The sequence below is a fragment of the Anolis carolinensis genome, chromosome 3 (assembly GCF_035594765.1).
Source record: "Anolis carolinensis isolate JA03-04 chromosome 3, rAnoCar3.1.pri, whole genome shotgun sequence".
Taxonomy (NCBI): Eukaryota; Metazoa; Chordata; class Lepidosauria; order Squamata; family Dactyloidae; genus Anolis; species Anolis carolinensis.
The window spans coordinates 253410847-253426728 of record NC_085843.1 but is presented as its reverse complement, the minus strand read 5'-3'; the positions used below and the strand labels follow the sequence as shown (position 1 = coordinate 253426728).

The window sequence follows — 15882 nt, the reverse complement described above, 5'->3', positions numbered from 1 at the left end:
GTAACTCGCCCCCGTTATTAATCTGGCAGCCGAGCGTTGGACCAGTTGTAATGTTCAGTTTCATGTAGATGTTAAATAGCATGGGGGATAGGATAGACCCTTGCGGGACCCCACAGGTCAATGGCCAGGGGTCCGAGCAGGTATCCCCCTGCTTCACCATCTGGGAACGGCCCTCCAGGAAGGACTGGAGCCACTGCAGAACCGTGCCACCAAGCCCCATCCCAGAGAGCCTCCCCAGAAGGATACCATGGTCGATGGTATCGAAAGCCGCAGAGATGTCCAGGAGAACCAGCAGGGTCACACTCCCCCTGTCCAGCTCCCTGCGAAGGTCATCCACCAAGGCGACCAAAGCCGTCTCAGTACTGTGCCCAGGCCTGAAGCCAGACTGTGAGCAGTCCAGAAAATCAGTGTCATCGAGGAACTCCTGGAGCTGCGTGGCAACCACCCGCTCCAGAACCTTGCCCAAAAATGGGAGGTTGGAAATTGGTCTGTAGCTGCTACATACAGATGGGTCTAAGGAGGTCTTTTTTAATAGCGGTTTTACCACCGCCTGCTTAAAGCAGGATGGAACTGACCCCTGGACCAGGGAGGCATTTATAATAGCCATAAACCAACCCAACAACCCATCTTTGGCTAGCTTAACCAGCCAAGATGGGCAAGGATCCAGAGCGCAAGTGGTCGCCCTCACAGACCCAAGAATCCTCTCCACGTCATCAGGAAGAACAAGCCGGAAAGAATCCCATAAGATCGAACAGACAGGTACCTCGGTTACCTCTGCTGGAACTACAGTTAAGCTGGAGTCCAACTCATGACGTATCTGAGCAACTTTGCCTGCAAAATGGTGCGCGAAATCGCTGCACCGAGTTGCCAAGTCATCAGGAAGCCCCTGGGTCTCAGGAGGCCGCAGGAGCTCCCCAACAACTCGGAACAACTCCGATGGCCTGTTGGCTGCAGACGCTATGCGGGCAGTCGTGAAAACTTTCCTGGCTGCTCGCAGAGCCACGGAGTAAGCCTTAATAGCGGCTTTAGCCCGTGCTTCGTCAGACACATCCTGAGATTTCCTCCAGATGCACTCTAGTCCCCTCCTCGCACGCTTCATCACAGCCAGCTCCTCAGTGAACCAAGGAGTCGACGTGACTCTACGCAGCGAAAGGGGACGTTCGGGAGCGATCGTGTCAAGTGCCCTTGCCAGCTCGCTGTTATAACGATCAGCCAGGACATCGACAGGATCGCCAGTCTCCAGAACAGGAAGATCCCCAAGAGACCTCAGAAGTCCATCCGGATCCATCAGCCTCCTGGGGCGGACCATCTTAATGGGTCCACCACCCCTGCGGAGGTTAGAAGCCACGGCGAAACTTAAACAGATCAGATGATGGTCAGACCATGACAATGGAAGAATATTTTGCTCTTCCACTCTGACTGTCCCACCGTCCACAATAAAAACCAGGTCCAACGTGTCCCGCCTGATGTGTGGGCCCAGATATAACTTGAGTCAGCCCCATGGTCGTCATGGCAACCATGAAATCCTGAGCTGCACCTGTCAAAGTGGTCTCGGCATGAATGTTAAAGTCCCCCAAAACTATGAGTTGTTGGGAGACCAGGGCCGAATTGGAGACCACTTCTGCTAGCTCGGACAGAGAGACTGCTGGGTCGCGGGGTGGACGGTACACCAGCAGAATCCCCAAGCTGTCTCGGGCTCCCACCTTCAGGAAGACACACTCAAACCTCGGAGACTGCGGAACGGCGCATCTGATCAGGGCGATGGACTGCCGAAAGATCACCGCGACTCCTCCTCCCCGCCCCCCAGCCCTGGCCTGCTGATGCACCCCGAAACCTGGTGGGCACAGCTGGGTGAGATTCATACCACCCTGCTCGTCCAACCACGTCTCGGTGATGCATGCCAGATCCGCCCCCTCATCCAGGATCAAATCCTGGATAACAGCTCGTTATACCCTCCAAGGTCATTTATCTGTCCCCTGTGCTAAACTTTAGACTTAGGGTCACTCGAAGTCTGAAATGAAACACAGAATTCTTGTTCATTTTATATATTGTATTGTTCTTTCATTTTTTTTTGCACTACAAGTAAAATATGTGCAGTCTGCATAGGAATTTGTTAATTTTTTTCCAAACTGTAGCCCAGCCCTCCAACAGTTTGAGAAACCATGAGATGGCCCTTGGCTTTAAAAGTTTGAAGACCCCTGCTTTAGACATAAGTGTCTGCAAGTGGCTTTGAGTATTAGAACAGCTTCCACCGCATAGAAGAACCTTGATCTACATTTGTAGGATTTGAAAACCATCACCACACATTGAAACTGGCTGCAACATTCAGGTTTCAAACAATTCAACTGAACTTTAATACTTCTTTTAATAAAATAAACTTTAAATAAAATACATTCAATGTATCAACCTAGCAAATAAAAAATACATTGTAAAATGCATTAGGTCAACCAAAGCAATAATAATGATGATGATAATAATAATAATAACAACTTTATTCTTATACCCCGCCCCATCTCCCCAAAGGGACTCGGGGTGGCTTACATGGGGCTAATTGTACAAAGCTAATTGTCAAGCAAACTTTATTTCAAAACCAATCAGTATAAAACCTCTTTCAAACATTGGACAAACTGTATTATCGAAGGCATACTATTATGCATACTAATCCACTTGAACTGTATTATTTCCAAAAACAACTGAACAGGTAAAGCTAGAAATATGCCTGGCACATGGCAATGAACCAAACAGTACTGATACTGAAGTGATGGAATTTGAACTTCCCCTCTTGCTCCTAGCTATCAATCTACACAATACGGTACCTTAACTTCTCAAAGTGCATTATTTTTCACAATAATAGTTTTCAAGGATGGTCAAATTTGATGGATTAAAAATTCCATTAACTTGGATTAAAAATTCCCTTAGTAAACATGGTTTACTAAGGGAATTATTTAATATTCTGAAACATTTATTTGTCAAAAAATCTATTTAATATTTGCAGAACACTGATATTTCATAAGCTAAATAAGGAATTTAAGGTTACTGTATACCTCAGAATGAATATGGTTCTTACGACCCCTTTCTCCCAGCTCAGTATACTGCTTCTCCTGGATGTCACACACAGTGCCCACTCACAACAGAAAGTCAATGTGCCCCTCTTGTGTAGAGATCTTGTAAAACACCAATGGGATAGTATGCAGGTAGAGGATGAATGAATTGGAGATGGATCCAAACCTCACTATGCAAACAGTGTAAGGAATGCTGCAATTCATATATGGTCAATGAGAGGGTGAAAAGGACTTTCAAACACTACAATAAACTCATTTCTAGACATGAAGTTGTGGAGAGTTCTAAACACCATCATTTAATGAATAGGGTAGGAATGTATTACTTCATGACGGTGATGCAGTGACTGAACTGATTAAGAAATGATCCCCGTTTTCTCAGTGTTACACAATCTAATATAAATCTATAACTTCTAAGCACTATTATCTGAAAAATTTTGTCCCTCAATAAGTGTGACATATTGTTACTTGTACAGCTACAATGTATACAGAAAATATCCTGCAGCATTTTAAAAAGGAACATATTTCTGTAGTATTAATGTATTATGGGGAAAGCCCACTTCGTCAAATGCTAAAACAGAAAGAAAGATGCAATAATTATGCAAAGCAAATCATAATTTAAGGTATCAACAGTGTTGAGTACTTGTATACTGAAAATCTTAGATGATACCCACGTACATCAAGTAAACAGTGAAATGAATTCTTTAAGGTATGTTTGTAACCAAAATAACGTCTTCCACACACAAGAGGGAGGGATGGCATGCAAAAAACAAAACAAAAACATGCTTCTAAACAGATACAGATGAATTTGTCAAGGGGATGCAATTATTTGTAACTCCAATGAATGAAGTATCTCCACAAGTTATCCCCAATATAATGCAATCAGAAGCCCAAAAATTACACTCCTTCATTTTTTCCACAAGGTCTAGCACATCTCAACATGTATATCACAATGCATGGCTACCTAAGTATATTTTCACTAGTCTTATAACAGTTATGAAATTATTTAGCAGGGACCTTTGTGAGGAGGAGAAGCAAGTAAGTACTAAGGAGCTGAGTGTGTCTTCAGCTGTAACTGTCCACCTTTATAGACACACTGGCAGAAATTCAGCTGAACTAGGGAACCTTGTCTTTCCGAGGATGTTCCCTACATGTTTTAGGATCTCAATCTTCCATGATTTCAAATTGGATTGTTAGCCTCCACATGTAGAGACATTTCACTACTTCAGATTTTATAGTTTAATTTATATGCAATTAATGAGTATAATAATAATAATGAGAGCAAGGCTATAAAAATGATGATGCAAAACAGAAAATATGGCATTTTCCATTCATGTGCAAATAGCGTTCGGCATTATGTCACAAACAAGGCAACAATTTGCTACTTCATGAAGATGGTGCAGACTCTGAATTACAGAATGTAATGCAAACATTTGGGAACCATTTTTAAAATCTTTGTTACTGAAATGCAAGATTCCCCTAATACAACATAAGAAATCGACAAGTACCATTTTAAATGATATATTTAGCCCTGCAGCTCACACTAGCCAGGGAAGATCAGGGACTGTATTTCTGTGCCCTTCCCTTCCCTTCTCTCTATAAATGGAAAGCAATTTATTAGGGCAGTTCTCAGGCTGGCTCAGCTTCCACTACTATTTATGAACACATTAAGGGAATTTAGGGGACTGAGTACAGAATGTGCCGGTATTAAGCGTATTTTTAAATTTTTTGAAATAAAGTCGGATAAAAGTAATAGGGTTTATGAATTATAATCCCGTTGCAGTTTCTTCAACTTGTTTATATCTCAAATGTTATTATACAACCTGTGCCATTCACAACACTGCTCAAAACCAATGAATCACAAAACTGCAGCTAAGGCCATACATCCAAAGGAATGTGCTCCTTGGCCAAAATCTCCTCTTTCAGCATGTCTTGTAGCAACCCAAATTCAAAACTCATGGAAGTATCAAAAGCATTTAAAGTTAAGGCATGGTTAGTAGCTTGGTGCATTTCTTTTTATGGTTGTACAGAAAACATGATAAGAGTTTCTTGCTTTTTCTTAGCCAATGCCATACTATTAGCAGTTAAAGTAGTAATTCAAGCAGATAGTATCTTCCAAATTTCATTTCAAATTTCTACTGAAGAATTAATCAATTTATCTACAATTGTGGCAAATAATAAAAACAGAATTCTTAAAAACTAAACAGGAATGATGAAATATATCAATTTTTATAGTGCTCGCCAAACTGCTCCCAAGATGAGGTTTTTTTTTAGTACCACATCCAATAATACTGATCAAACGAAGCTTATCCCTTTCTTCTCCCAAGTGATAAATTGTTTCCTTTCATTACATACAGACAGTTATGAATCCATCATCATTAGAAAAATGTCAAAAAGGCAAGATAAAGAGTTTCTAAAGGCAAGGCTAGCTCCAAAACATCATCTGGCAAGTAAAAAACTAGATATAAAAATGTTCACAAAAGCATTGTCTTAAGCCACAATAGTGATCATTCAACTGATCATAATGTTTAGATACTACAAAGTATCTAGAATTATAATCTGGGACTATCCAGATATCTAAAGTGCTTGGAGTGATAATTAAAAACTTGTTATAATTGGATATGACATCCAGTGTATAATTCCTATTTGTTTGTATTTTTTGTTGTTGGTAGGTATAAACTGAATATTTCCCTAACTGCATGAAATATTTGTACTTCTGAAACAGCCATTTAATAATGGTAAAGGACATTATTAAAAATAGGTTGTTTAAGAAGACAAATAACAGGCAGTGGTCCCATGTCACTCCTTTCACTACTCGCTCCAACTGTAAACAAGATGAATAGTCTCCCTGATTTGTCCTGCTTCAGTAACATCACTTAAATAATGTTATCACTAATTGACAATGCACATTTAACAAGTACCTCCACTTTTCTTAAAAAAACAACAATCTATTGTATATTAAAAAAGAACAATAAAAGTGGCTGTGCAATGAATGTAAAGCTTCAAATCTCTATGCCACCTGTTGAGATTTCTTTTGCCAAAAATCACTGTCCACAAAACAAGTACTGATGATTGATATACAAAAATAATGATTATCTTGGCAGACAAAAAAATCCCTTCTGCAGCGGTAGATATATTCCTCCCTTGGAAAGCTTATTCCTTGATGTACCTTCCGGTTCTAGAAGCTTTGCTCTCTTGCATCTTCTGGAACTTTCAAAGTTCTCTAACCAATATAGACATGATTCTTCCAGTTCCACAAAATAATAAAATAAAGTTTTAAAAAATTAAAAATCAGATTCCCCAGCAGGTCTTTTCTCCTTTTAAATATTAAATAGAATTAATTTCCATGTAGGGCACATTTTTGAATATTCTGAATCAGCACAGAACCAAACAAAACTGCTTCAGTTCCTTCAAAGTCCATCTCTGTTGCAGATTAGGAAATTTTCCCCACAATCGGATTTTCTCTAGGAAAAGAAAGAATCAGAAATCATATTTACCATTCCATGGCAAAAGAGGATTAAAAATTAGGACAGATATTAGATTTTTTCATTTGCAAAAGTAGCTAACTTCCCATAATTACAGTTTGCCAAATTCTAGAAGAAGTGCAGCAATATAGCCACAAACTAGCTATCTTGGACTTATATTATTACTCAACAAGATTTTTAAAAAACTGGCCATGTTTTGTTAGAGGCGGTTAGATTCTATTAGGATGGAAATTCTCCTCCCTTGAGATGACAGGGTTGCTTACTTGTAACCATGCTTCTTCAAGTGGTCACCTCTGAAATTCACACATATGGGAGGAACAAAGGCTGTAGCCCCTCCCACTAGCTATATACTACCATGGGGAGTGTGGGCGGGGCTACTGCCAAAATGTATCCTAAGAGCTTCTAGAACAGTGGTTCTCAACCTGGGTTCCCCAGATGTTTTTCACCTTTAACTCCCAGAAGTCCTGAGAGCTGGTAAACTGGTTGGGATTTCTGGGAGTTGTAGGCCAAAAACATCTGGGGACTCCACGTTGAGAACCACTGTTCTAGAAGATTCCGAACTGACTGAGCAGGCGCAGGATATCCCAAATGTGCAATTTCACAAAGACCATGAAGAAGCTAATTTGTATTCATTACTGATAGACACATTTGCGACAGCACAATCTTTCACCAATATTCAGTCAAACGTTAATCCTATCAGCCCACCTACAACAAAATATTGTACAGTGTAGGATGTTGTCATTTGCCTAATGGCCTTCCATTGGACTTAATTTTGGACTAAGGGTCTGGAAAATATAACTGAAATCCTACCCGGAAAGAGCATGGAGAGATGGTTCACAGGTTCTACTGCGCTTTAGAAATTTTTGTAAATTTATACTTTTACAATTTTATTAGTGGGATTTTATATGAGCTGTTGTTTATACTTATGACATTGTATTTATACTTGTGTATTGTTGTTTATATGTGGCACTTGGAGTGCTTCTATGAACCGTCCCGAGTCCCTTCGGGGAGATGGTGGCGGGGTACAAATAAAGATTTATTATCATCATCATCATCATCATCACCACCACCACCACCACCATCATCCAGTTCAGAATTGCCTTTAATGTTGATTAGAGTGACCTGAAATCACTCACTGCCATTAGGTAGCAGCCACTAATTAATGCTGCAGTTGAGCTACGATCTTTTCATAGTTAGCTCATGAAAAGACTTTTACCTATGAACAACAGTTGTCTCATGTGGTCATGTTTCTATGTTGTTGTTATTATTATAATACTTATTTATACCCCGCTTTATCTCTCCCACAGGTTTAAAAGTGCAGTAATGCAATCTGTGTATCCTGTTCTCTTCTAGTTTTCCATGCATGGCTGCTCCTTTATAGTAGGAAACCGGTCTTAATTGAGTGATTAATATGCACGTATACATATTATCTCCATACTTTGCTGACTCAAACAAGCCCCAAAGCCACTCATTAAATGGATACTCCTGTACTAAGTGCACATATGACATGAAGCAGTACGCCAAATATCCTAATGCAGGCCTGCACAACCTGTAGCCCTCCAGGTGTACTGGACTTCAGCTTCCAAAATTCCTGGCCATTGGGCAAGCTGGCTAGGGCTTCTGAGAGTTGGAGTCCCAAACATCTGGAGGACCACAACTTGTGCAAGGCCTGTCCTAATGTAAGTAGATCTGTATTAGATTTGACAAAAGGCCCATTTAGTTTAATGCTCTGTTCAACAAACATCCTATAAGAAGCCTGGCACCTTGTTTTTGTGCTCCTTGGCACCCGACATACAGAGAGAGGCACATGACCTAAGACACTGGAGGTGTTCCTGACTAGTAGCCATTGATGGCCCTGTCCTCCATGTCTCACATCTTTCTTGAAGCCAAATAACTGCAAAATCTTATAACTTTTCCTTGGAGGGCAGCTTTTCTGGTCTCTTGATCATCCTGGATGCAATTTTCCACTTCTTTTCCAGGTTCATTATAGTTTCTTTTTTGACTTAGTGATCAGAACTCAACACAGTATTTCAGATGTGAACACACCATTAGAGCAGTATGCTATTTGCAATTCATTTTCAATTCCCTTCCTAATTATGTCCCACACGGAGAAATTGTTTTTACAGCATTGCATACCGGGTCAGACCTTACAACATCTGCACTGAGCTATCTGTCACAGTCCAAAAATCTTCAACTTGAATCCCATCTTTAACAGAATACGTGAAGTTGAGGATTTCTGCACAATAAGCATCATTTCATAGTTGCTTACACTGAATCTCCGATACCATTTTACTGCAGCTTGGCAAGATCATTTTGGAGCGTTTTACAATCTTTTTTTTCTTGCCACCTTAAATAACCAACGCCCCCATCAAACTTGACGACCTTGTTATTCATCCCTAACTCTAGGTTGATAATGAACAAGCTAAAAACAGCAGTCCTGATACAGCTCAATGAGGGACCTTACTGATCATATTCTTTTATAGCAAGAACTGACCACTGTTTCCCACAGTATGCTCCTGTTCTTTAAAGCAGTTTCTGACTTTGTAAGAGAACATCTCCACCTATTTAAAGTGCTCTCAAAGCCGGGTGGATAAATTATTAGAAATAACAAATCTGATTATCTTACTTGTTACAACTCAACCATGCTAAATGTGGAAATGTGTGAGTGCGAAGCTTCAATTCATTTTGTTTAACAAACATGACTTATTTGCATAGTTTATAAGACAATGATTTGATACGATTCCAGACTCTACAAGGCATCTCCTTAGTTACAAAAATAGCTATAATACTTACTCGCTACCATATTTAGCATTACATGATCTTTTCTTCCGATATCTGTCATGATGTTCATTCAATTCTTCTACAACTGATATTATTTGTTGAAGAGTTTGAAACGTTGCTACGGAGTCTTCAATTTTGAAGTTAGAGTAGTCATCTGGTTCCTTCCGTGGCCCTTGATAGACTGCTATACTTCCACAAGCCTCTAAAAATACGTATCCCAGTGTCAGGGAAAATAATGTTATTGTGAATGTCTCTCCTAGTCTGAGACAGATTAACATTTAGTACTGCACAGTATTCAGAGAAATTCCAAGTTCACTTATTTCTTTTATATTTGGATTCTTTACCAGATTGTCAATTAATGTGGGCTTCTTATGTAACATTTTAAAAAGTTGACAAATGAATATATAATGAATTGATTTAAGGTAGGAATGATGTAATGAGGCAGATGGGGAATTAATTCTGGACCCCCTCCTTCCCTTATAACCTATAGACTATGGGCTTTGATTAATGGAATGACTTGTGCTTGCCCAAGACTGAGGGATAAGTTGGCAGGAAAGTAAGATTTCATCGGTCCTGTTATATAGACTTGCAGTTAAATCCACCACACTGTATATTAAAATAATTTGACGATAGGAAGCTAATTTGAGCACCCATTGCATGAGATGCTCCCTACACACACTGCCAAATTACTTGCTACTTTACTATTTCTTAATGAAACTGTGTACCTTCCATCTTTTGCAGCTTTGTCATATTTATAGCAAAAAGAGAGTAGATTCTCTCAGTTTCTCGGTCTCCATCAATTTCTAGTTGAATTTCAGCAGGTACACCTCTGCAATTAAAATTTAAAATCATATTATTTAGTTGACATAACATTTTCTCTGTATATCAAATTGAGATTATGGATAGTACATGGCTGCTCTCCACAAATGTCAAATGTGTCAAGTTCCTTCCTCCCGTTCTTTAACTTTGCTGTTGGCAAGGAATTGCCCAAGGTAAAGACATGAAAATAAATGAAAATCCGTATGCATTAAGTAAAGAATAAATATAAAAAATGAACTCTGCTACTACAGTCCCAGACCAATTCACACCTCATTTATTTATGTAAGCTTTTTCTGTTCAGGTAAATCTAACATCTATGGGTACTGTGTATTTGCATGCCTTGTATAATAAATATCCATAAATAAGACAATAATAGTACATAATTTGTAAAACATCAAAAAGCTTTTTATAAGAATATAGTTTAAGATGTTATCATTTAAAAAATGGAATTGAAAAATCATGTAACACTGAGATCAGAGTATGGTAATGCGTAAATTAAGTCACAGAAAATTAAAGCAAAATGTAATCTTAGTTCTTTTTCCAAGCATGCATGCAGACACAGAAACACCTCCTTGTTGGCATTACTTACGCTGTACAAGGTGTACAACCCACAGAATGCTCTGATGTGGCCTTACAGCAAAGCCAGTTCCCGTTCAGAAAAGCAGACGGATGATAAACATTCAGTCTCTTTTGGTTGCACCTGCTCACTCTACAGAGAGCTTCAATCCACTCACTAGCCTCCACACAATTATTTGCCTGCACATAGAGTGGCTTTTCAACATGTATAACTTGAAACATCTGAAAAAGAAGGGTTTTTTTTTTCATTTAGTAAGCAACTAAGTTCATTCAGGAGCATTAATTGATATTTGTACAGGATTTTCTTAACTGGCTGTTGTGTCTAAGCATTTTAATTGTTCTGTCAGTGGCAGACCTGCACTCTAGGATTTTCTACATATTCAGTTCATTCTCCCACCACACACGTCACCCTTACTCTCCCCATCCACACCCATTTTTATTCTAAGCAAGGAAAAAGCTTCTTGGTATATCCAGCAGTCCATGATCATTTTCGTTTACCCTGTATTAACAGAATGCTATTTGAACCTGCAATAACAGAGGCATAGTTTCCAAGTCAAGGAAAATAATAATCCTATAATATTCTGCACTGACCTGACCGTATATGGAACTTGGATGTCTCATTTTAAGACAGCTATAGACAAGTTGGAATAGCTCAAAAAAAGGCAACAAAAACGAACAAAACATGTAAGGAAAAGTTGAACGAGCTGAGCATGCTGAGTTTGGTGAAAGGAAGACGAGGGGTGCACGATTTCAGCCCTTAAGGTCCTCAAGGCCTGTTACAGTCCTTAAGGCTGCTATCTCTCTCTTTTCTGAATATTTCCTACCTGTTCAGGAAAGGCACCATCCAAAGTCCTCAGTCTAGTTTGGGGGTGTATAGTAGTCTTCCACAATGACAATGACATCTCTGTTGTTTTTATGCCCCTTAATTTTTTATCTAGCTGTTTTCAATTTGGCTTCCAGAATTTATATTATGGATAATTTCACAGGTGTAAAATTCCTGACATATAATGCTTCTCCTTCTCCTTTTCTGTTTGGTTTACTTCCCTGAAATTATTCTTCTAAACATACGTCAAAATTAAAGTGACTTACATTTTTCTTATTAAAAGCACTCTCTTCAAGTTTTTCCACTGCAAGAATGTTTTTGACTGGAATGGCATAAATGGCTTCTTTATCTGCATAAATAAGAATCAAAGAATTAGGATAACACAGAAGCTAAATGCTGGGTTCAACACTCCCATCGTCATAAAATGGGACTTCCCACCTTCTGGATTTATTTTTTCCCCTCAGAAGCTATTGGAAAATATGGCAAAACATTGGATATTGCCCATTCTGTAGTGTCATATATAAAATACTAACCCTGCCATAGCAAATTGGTAGTAGATTTCAGAACAGAGGTGGTTGATGGCTTCATTACTTCGAGGCAACAAATCCACACTAGCTGGGTTTTACAGGAGAGTAATCAAAAATATTGAAAGCAATGCTCAAAATAAATTGGTGAATGTCATCCTGATTTATTGCCCCCAAACAATGAAGACACCAGATGCCTTTGGATGTAACTTTTAAAAACTGTCAATTATGAAAGTTAACATATTTTACCACTTTGTTATATATAAATGTGAACTATAAAACAATATTCCATTACACTCATTTAACAAAAGAGGATAGTTTGCACCTTGCGCATTACAGAACGTTTGCCACATCTGGCCACATATCAGCACTTCCATACCTTGCTGCTTATGATAAGTCAACTCTCTACTTGTAAGGCAGAACCAACGCTTCTTGAAATTCTTTTTCCCGATCCGAGTTCTTCCTTGTGCTCTTTTATACATTTCCCTGTGAAACGACCACAGGAGAACATTATATAGACACTTTATAAACTAGACATTTCACGATGAATTAATGAATTTACCTCCTGTTCTTAAATCAGTTATGATCAGATGATACCCTATTTACTTGAATCTAATGTTCACCTTTTTTGGCAAAATTACCTTGCCAAAATTAGGGTGCGCATTAGATTCATGTAATATAGTAATTTTACTGCTGAACCAAGGCAAAAGTGGAAGCTGCTTCAGGAGCACCTGGTTTTCTATTTCATTCCTTTGGTATCCTAACACCTTTGTTTTTAAATAAGGAATTTTTAGCAGGAAGCAACTGTACCATTTTTGTCCAAATTGCAAAGAATGTACTTTTTGCTACTGTGCATTAAATTCAGCAGCAAATACCTTTTTGGGTTTCAGAATTTTGAAAACTGAGGTGCATATTAGATTCGATGGAGCATTACTCAAGTAAATGCAAAATACTCATTTTTAATTGCTTAAATTTGCTGACCAGAAGGCAAGAACGATTATCTAGGTATATTCCTGAAAGTGTATATAGTCAAGGATGCTGTACAATCCAGGTAGAAATTCGGACTACCTCTGATTAGCAAATGTTACTCTTCCTTATAGCAATCAGGAAGATGAAGATGTATAGTTCGCAAACTGATTTAATTTGCAAACATTTTTCTTCACACTTTTTCTTTCCCAGGACTAACAAATGCCCTTGTTTATATGGATACATTCTCTCAGTAATTATAAACAGAAATGACGGGAAATTTTTTGTTAACTCTTAAGCTTGAAATTTTCTTCTATTGTGTAATTTACAGCTAGATAAGAGGGAAATCATAATAAAAATAAAGTGAAGCTAATAACAAACTAGCTTCCTCCATGCAAGGATCTTTTAGTAAATAGAAAGGGACAGACTATATTGAATGGTCATTCATTTCAGCAATATATTATAAAGCTGTTTAAGTAGGTGTGCTAAATGCAGTTCAGACATTAAAATTAATGTGTTGTTGAAGGCTTTCATGACTGGAATCACTGGGTTGCTGTGAGTTTTCCGGGCAGTATGGCCATGTTCCGGAAGCATTCTTTCCTGACGTTTTGCCCAAATCTATGGCAAGCACTCTGAGAGGTTGTGAGGTCTGTTGGAAACTGACCTCACAACCTCTGAGGATGCCTGCCATAGATGTGGGTGAAACGTCAGGAGAGAATGCTTCTGGAACATGGCCACACAGCCTGGAAAACTCACAGCAACCCATTAAAATTATTATCTGCTACTTTAGATAGTGTTGGCACTTAAAGCTGCCAGAGAAGCAAAAAACTAAAATTATTTCAAACAGAGGTCTACCAAAATGTATTCAAGAAAATAACAAATCCATATACAGTACTTTGCATTTCAGTTACCCTTCTTTCAGATGTACTGGCTCACTCATGATATTTGGCTCTTTACTTTCACTAGATGACACTTCATCTAAAAACTGAAGATGGAGAATATATTTAAATAATTGTTCTTGAAATTCAAATATATATCTTTTAAAAAACCATTCATTTCTAATTTGACAAAGTAATTTTTAAAAACATCAAATTACATTTAACTTTTATAAAAACAAATTTTGTGTAAAGACCAACATAGATTTACACTAACTCATGGCCTTACCTACTTATATCAACTACCTCTGTAAATTAAATGATGTAGCTCGGGCTGTGGCGCAGGCTGGAGAGTGGGTGCAATGAATCACTGCAATGAATCACTCTGACCAGGAGGTCATGAGTTCGAGGCCCGCTCGGAGCTATGTTTGTCTTGTCTTTGTTCTATGTTAAAAGGCATTGAATGTTCGCCTATATGTGTAATGTGATCCGCCCTGAGTCCCCTTCGGGGTGAGAAGGGCGGAATATAAATGCTGTAAATAAATAAATAAATAAATAAAATAATGCTTCCTGAGAAAGTGTTGCTGCAGGCTCCAAAACTATACATGAGCCCTAAAAGTTCTGTTCCCCAATTTAGATGGGGGAAGAGTTCCTAAATTTTCACCCCCCACAATAGTAAAATTCTGGGGGGACTGGAGACCCATTTTATCAATTTTCAGGTGATTTCTAGACATGCAATTTATTCTGATGTGGATAGGCCTTTTTTCTCCTCAACAGAAATTGAGTTTCTTGCTGGGGAAAAAGATCCATCCTAAAAATGGTTGTCGACTCCTCTAAAGTACCATGGTTATTTAAGAGCATTTTTCATTCCTCAAAACTGGGCTGAGATGAAAGGCATCAACTAAAAATGGTTCTGTGGGACCTTCCGGTAGCCAGAAGGAGTCCCCATCTCCCTGCCAGTTCCCCATCTCCATCCTAAGTTTATTAGGGAAGAGGAGAAAACACTTTAAAGCAAAATAATACATATATCGTGTACCTTTTTGACAGCTTCAACATATTCCTCTTCCTGAAACATTTTGAAAAATTCACACATAAATGTCTCTTTGAAGCTTGACTGGAGAGAGAAAATTGATATACCTTAGTCAACCACAAGAAAAGATATAAAAAGCAAGCACAAAATGAGAAAGCCAGGCACTTACTAGCTTGCTTTTGGACAAACTTCCCCAGCTCCCCAGTGTCTGGATGGCTTTTGATATAAGTGTTAATGTTCTTGATGTTTGTGCATCCTAAAAAAATTAACAAATAGGTTATTCCAATGTTATATAATTAAACTGGACTAAGGAACAAGTCAAATGCATCACAACTATTATGCAAGGATTACACTGGAAGAGGTATGGCTACTAACTACTTGGCCAGACAACCTAAACCTGATGGTGCCTTACAGAAGCCTCCAATATAAGCTTAATTGACATGATAGTAAGAGAAATGAATCATATGTAGCTTCTCCCAACACAATTCTAGAGTTTCTCTGGAGGACCTAAAAATGAGTAGAGATGTGTTCTCTTTTAGGCACATGCCAAAGGATTTAGAAATACCCATGGAAGTGACTTCTCTAGGCATTTTCCACATCCTCCACCATTAATGTTCGGCACTGGAACTCTCTGCCCCGGAGTGTGATGGAGGCTCCTTCTTTGGAGGCTTTTAAGCAGAGGCTGGATGGCCATCTGTGGGGGTGCTTTGAATGAGATTTTCCTGCTTCTTGCAGGGGATTGGACTGGATGGCTCATGAGGTCTCTTCCAACTCTACAATTCTATGATTCTATTCTATATTATGCTTCAGCTGGAAAGCATTCATTTCAAAAGGTGTCATTATTATCCATGGTTTCATATTTTCCCAGTGGTTCCAGGAATGTATCCCTGGCAAATATGAGGGTTGTACTATACAGCACTGGATCCTCATGGATTCAGTGAGAT

General features: G+C 38.8%; 1 protein-coding gene across 2 annotated transcripts in view; it reads right to left on the bottom strand.

Moving 5' to 3' along the window:
- Positions 1–2346: 2346 nt before the first annotated feature.
- rasa2 (RAS p21 protein activator 2) overlaps positions 2347–15882 on the bottom strand; it is a 55910-nt gene continuing 42374 nt past the window's right edge. For both annotated transcript variants that reach the window (XM_003218281.3, XM_008106219.2), the window contains exons 16-24: positions 15108–15194; positions 14945–15022; positions 13945–14018; positions 12447–12553; positions 11810–11892; positions 10734–10942; positions 10051–10154; positions 9338–9527; positions 2347–6523 (exon numbers count right to left, since the gene is read on the bottom strand). In XM_003218281.3, the coding sequence (XP_003218329.3) occupies positions 6493–6523; positions 9338–9527; positions 10051–10154; positions 10734–10942; positions 11810–11892; positions 12447–12553; positions 13945–14018; positions 14945–15022; positions 15108–15194 (963 nt within the window). In that variant the 3' untranslated portion in view covers positions 2347–6492. The remainder of the gene's footprint in view (positions 6524–9337; positions 9528–10050; positions 10155–10733; positions 10943–11809; positions 11893–12446; positions 12554–13944; positions 14019–14944; positions 15023–15107; positions 15195–15882) is intronic.